Below are 5064 nucleotides of genomic sequence, written 5' to 3'. Positions count from 1 at the left end.
CTCCCCATTATGATCGTTTATTCTCTGCTAATAATCAAATAATAATAATATGCTTGGGGTTTAGAAGAAAACAAAAACTACAGAGGTCTAACAAGGCGATTGTCAGCAAGAGTCAAAGAACACATTTGTAGTTTTTCAACAATTAAGGCATAGTTTTCAACCCGGTACGGCCTGGTAGTTCAACCTGAAACTTGGCCAACCCGAGACTAGAACCGGGCTGAGTTGAAGAAAAAAAATAAAAAGAAAAAACCCGGTGTAACCCGGATGACCCAGCGATCCGGATGACCCAGCGACCCGGCTGACCCGGCAAGCCCCTGTCAAAAACCCGGTTGCAATCTGTTAACTTTTTTTTTAATTAAAATATAGTTGTTTTGATTTTTTAAAAAAAAAAATTTAACCCGGCGACACGATAACCCAATCAAAACCTGGCACTCGAGCTTTGAACCGAGTCGAGTCTAAAAACTATGCATTAAGAGACTTAGATGTATTTTATCATTTTCTAATTTTATCTTTTTAATATTCTATTCAAAACAATAAATTTTTTTTTAATTTTTTTTTTTATGAAATGAACCGTATTCCGTTCCAAAAACCGCTCTCCTTTGATGGTATTTTTAGCTGTGGTTTAAGCATATTTCTAAGATTTTTTTTTTTTTGGTTATATATTTTCAAAATGGAAAAAGACTTGAAAAAACAAAAAGAAAAAAAGAATTTGCACCTCTATCTAGAAGGCGAAGAGCACTTTACAGCCTAATTTTTCACTTGTTTCTCAAAATAAGATGACCCACCATTCTTGCTCTTCCTTTAATCTCACCAAACTCACAAAAATCGTAGCATAATATCTGTTTGATTCCTTTCCTCCTGCACTGCACCTTGATCTTTTCTTGGCATGGGCTATCTTCTTGAATCTTTCTCTGCTCTTATCTTTCTCTTAATAATCCCAGTCTCAAGCCAGCTGAATGAATTCTTGTACTCCGGATTCAAAGATGCTGCCACCAACATAACCTTGAGTGGGGTTGCAGAGATTCAAAAAAATGGTATACTTCGCTTAACCAATGAAACTAGTAGATTACTGGGTCATGCTTTTTATCCTTCTCCATTCAAGTTCAAGAACTCCAGTAATGGCACAGCTTTGTCCTTTTCCACTTGTTTTGTGTTCGTTATAGTTCCCGAGTATCCAAAACTTGGAGGCCATGGTCTTGCTTTCACAATCGCAACCACAAAGGATCTAAAGGCTCTTCCAAGTCAGTATCTTGGCTTACTCAATTCAAGTGTGGTTAACTTGACTAATCATCTTTTTGCTGTTGAGTTCGACACGGTTCAAGATTTTGAGTTTGGTGACATTGATGACAACCATATTGGTATTGATCTCGGCAGCTTGAAGTCTAACGCATCCGCTTCTGCTGCATATTACACTGGTGATTCCGATTCTTCAAAGCAAGATTTAAACCTTAAGGGCGGAAAGCCAATCCAAGTTTGGATCGACTACGATTCAGTTCAAAATGTTGTCAATGTAACTATTTCGCCTACTTCCAAGAAACCCAAAATTCCAATCTTGTCTTCTCACGTAGATCTGTCATCTCTGTTTGAAGAATATATGTATGTGGGTTTATCTGCTTCAACAGGTTTGCTTGCTAGTTCACACTATATGCTGGGTTGGAGCTTTAAGTTAAATGGGCAAGCTCCAGCTCTGGATCTTTCTTCTTTACCTTCACTTCCAGCAGGTCACAAGAAGCAGTATACAGGTTTAGTAATCGGTGTTTCAGCTGCAGTTGTTGTGTTTGTTATCATATCAATATCAACTGCTATTTATCTGATCAGAAAAATCAAGAATGCTGACATAGTAGAAGATTGGGAGCTGGAAATGGGGCCACATCGATATTCTTATCAAGAACTCAAGAAGGCAACTAACAGTTTCAGTGACAAGGTGCTACTTGGAAAAGGTGGTTTTGGCGAAGTTTACAAGGGGATATTACCTGATTCAAAGATTGAAGTTGCGGTGAAGCGAATTTCTAAAGAATCAACACAAGGTTTGCGGGAGTTTGTATCAGAAATTGCTAGTATTGGTCGGCTTCGCCATCGAAATTTAGTTCAATTATTAGGTTGGTACCGCAGAAGAGATGATTTCCTTCTTGTTTATGATTATATGGCTAATGGTAGTTTAGACAAGTTCTTGTTTGAAGAGCCAAAAATGATCTTAAATTGGGAGCAGAGGTTTAAGATCATAAAGGATGTCGCTTCTGGGCTTCTGTATTTACATGAAGGCTATGAGCAAGTGGTAATCCACAGAGATGTTAAGGCCAGCAATGTTTTGCTTGATGATGAGCTAAACGGTAGGCTTAGTGATTTTGGTCTTGCAAGATTATACGAACATGGAGCGAACCCAAATACGACCCGGGTTGTGGGTACACTGGGTTATCTAGCCCCAGAATTGCCAAGAACTGGAAAGGCCACAGAAAGCTCGGATGTGTATGCGTATGGTGCACTTTTGCTTGAGGTTGTGTGTGGCCGGAGGCCTATTGAACCCAAAGCATTGCCTGAAGAACTGGTGCTGGTGGATTTGGTGTGGGAGAAGTTTAGAGAAGGGAGAGCCCCTGATGTGATAGATCCTAAGCTAAACGGTGAATATAACGAAAGCGAGGTGATGATGGTGATCAAATTGGGTCTAATGTGCTCACATAATGCTCCAATGGCAAGGCCTAGCATGAGGCAAGTAGTGAGGTATCTGGATGAGGAAGTCGGGATTCCTCAAAATTTGAGGGATCCAAATGGTGCGTATGAAGGAGTGAAGGGTACGAGCGAGGTTTTCGATGATTTTGCACACTCCTTTGCTTCGTCCTCATTTGATAAAATGAGCACATGTTCTTTCATGGAAAATGGTGGCGGCGGTGCTAGTTTTGCCTCACTTTCTACTTCGCCGCTGTCACTTCTCCGTGGTAGGGGGGAAACTGGGTAGTGAATGACTCAGGCTGACAAGAACAGTTTTTCTTTTTTGTTGCTCTGCCCATTTTGATTGGCATGTTTTTCTGGGAAAACATTGTTGAGACTGACAGATCATCTCTTACCACAATTCATTTCAATGTCGAAGTTTGCCAATTTACAGGATAACTATATGCAGCCATAACAAGTTTCATTTTGATTTTTTCCCTCGAGTATTTTCCCTGTAAAATAAAACTGCAAATCGTGTCTGTGTATGAAAAATTATCAAGGCTACTTGATGAAAATGAGTTGTTCATTTATGGGTTTTTTTCCCCCTCCGCTGATTTTGCTTCTTTTCAATTGTCTTGAACTGCGGATTTATTGATTTTGGATGCTCGAATATAAATTATTTATCTTAAAGTGGAATTGAGCTTTGACAGTGGGCATCATCATTCAAGTGAATTTCAGGTTCTCTAATAATAGTAAATTTAAAAATTCAAGTAAATGATACTGTTTGAGAAATGTTTTATAGAAAAATGCCATGCTTTTATCCTGTCATTTTGAAGGGTGAAAACTATATTTTGCACTTTATAAAAGCAATATTAATTAAAATTTAAACAGATCAAACACGACGTTGTCTCTCTCTTATGGAGTAAACCACTTCTCTCCCAAAAAAAACTTGTTAAGCACTCAGATTTTGTCTTAATTGAACTCATCCTAGTCTTCAAGCATTTTTTAATGTTTTTGTGTTGAAAATTCGTTGTTTCCTTTTCTTCCACCACTATTGCCATCGATACCTCATTCATTCTTTTAGTCCTATAAACAAGTTTAATATGCTTCTATGCTATTCATTTGTATTTGGTTTGATTGAAATCAAATAATGGTTTAGGTTGAGTTTAGAATTTGTTGAATCAATAATAAATTAGTTAAGAATATATTCAATGAGAGTTTATTTGATATAGTTGAATTAATGACGAATTAATTATGTGTTGCATTTAATTTTGGTTAAGTTGCCAAATTAGAGATTTTATGTAATCGACAATAATATAGTTAAATACGCATAAACGTTCATGCAATAGAGTATAAATGTGGTTGAATTATGACAAATTATATGTTTTGTTGAATTATCGATAAGTTGATGAATTTAGTATTTTTTTTTAATTAAATTAATTTGCTATGAATTTGTGTTTGATTTAATGCAATTGACCATGAAAAATATCAATTGATAATGTATTATGAATTATGTTTAATTGTTTTTGGTAAATTTGCTTTAACGTTAAATTTTGAGAATTTGATTGAATTTGTTATGAATTTTTCTAATTAGGGTTGAGGTAATTCAATTTAGTTAAAATTGCGTTAACTTAACTAGAATCTGATTTTTTTTCTTACAAAATATCTAATAACATATTTATGTTATGTCATTATGGTAATAATATTGTTCCTTAAGTGAACACTGATATAACATACAATGACGAGAGCAGTTTGTTGTTAACTGGTAATTTAGACATGTCGTATGTAGAAATTAAAAAAATTATTTGTCATGAACTTGGGTGAAATTATAATGATATTGATGTTGAAATAACTTAGAGGTGTCAAATTAATGAACAACAATATTATCCTGTATCGATTGTGTGTGATGGTAGTTTTAAGACAATTATTGATTCTTTCATTTAAAATGGTTTGAACATAATTATATTGTATATAAGTAGTCAACCAAAATTTAGGTGTGTTTCAACTTTTATTGGTCCTTCAAATTTAGTTGGTAGAGATAAGAATAGTTTATTGTCAAATAAATTGTTGCAAAGAATAGATGATATTATATTTGACAATCCTTTTTGTTGATCAACATAGATTTAACTATTATGAACCTAGTGACAATAAAGATGATGTTGATAATGATTCGATTTGTTTTGTTTTAAATTTAATTTTTATATTATTAGATCGTTTTGATATACTAATGTAAAAATTAAATTTTAAAGATTTTTATAATGATGTTGATGATGAAATTATTACTCCTACTCCGTTTCTTAATTTGGAGATGTTTCTAGGTTTAGTTTTGTTGTTTCACATGATTGGGCACTAGACTATGTTAGAAGGTTCTAATTTGGAGTTTGGTCAAACATTTAGTAGTAAAAATAAATTCATTAA

At 34.7% G+C, this 5064-nt stretch overlaps 1 protein-coding gene across 1 annotated transcript; it reads left to right on the top strand.

Annotated features, from left to right (window-relative positions):
- The first annotated feature begins 698 nt into the window (after positions 1-698).
- LOC118045001 (L-type lectin-domain containing receptor kinase S.4-like) lies at positions 699-3236 on the top strand. Its single transcript, XM_035053480.2, has one exon. It carries the CDS (start codon positions 887-889, stop codon positions 2951-2953), a length of 2067 nt encoding a protein of 688 aa, XP_034909371.1. The 5' UTR covers positions 699-886; the 3' UTR covers positions 2954-3236.
- Positions 3237-5064: the final 1828 nt, after the last annotated feature.

The sequence above is a fragment of the Populus alba genome, chromosome 16, assembly GCF_005239225.2.
Source record: "Populus alba chromosome 16, ASM523922v2, whole genome shotgun sequence".
Classification (NCBI taxonomy): Eukaryota; Viridiplantae; Streptophyta; class Magnoliopsida; order Malpighiales; family Salicaceae; genus Populus; species Populus alba.
This window is presented reverse-complemented; position numbering and strand designations above follow the sequence as displayed.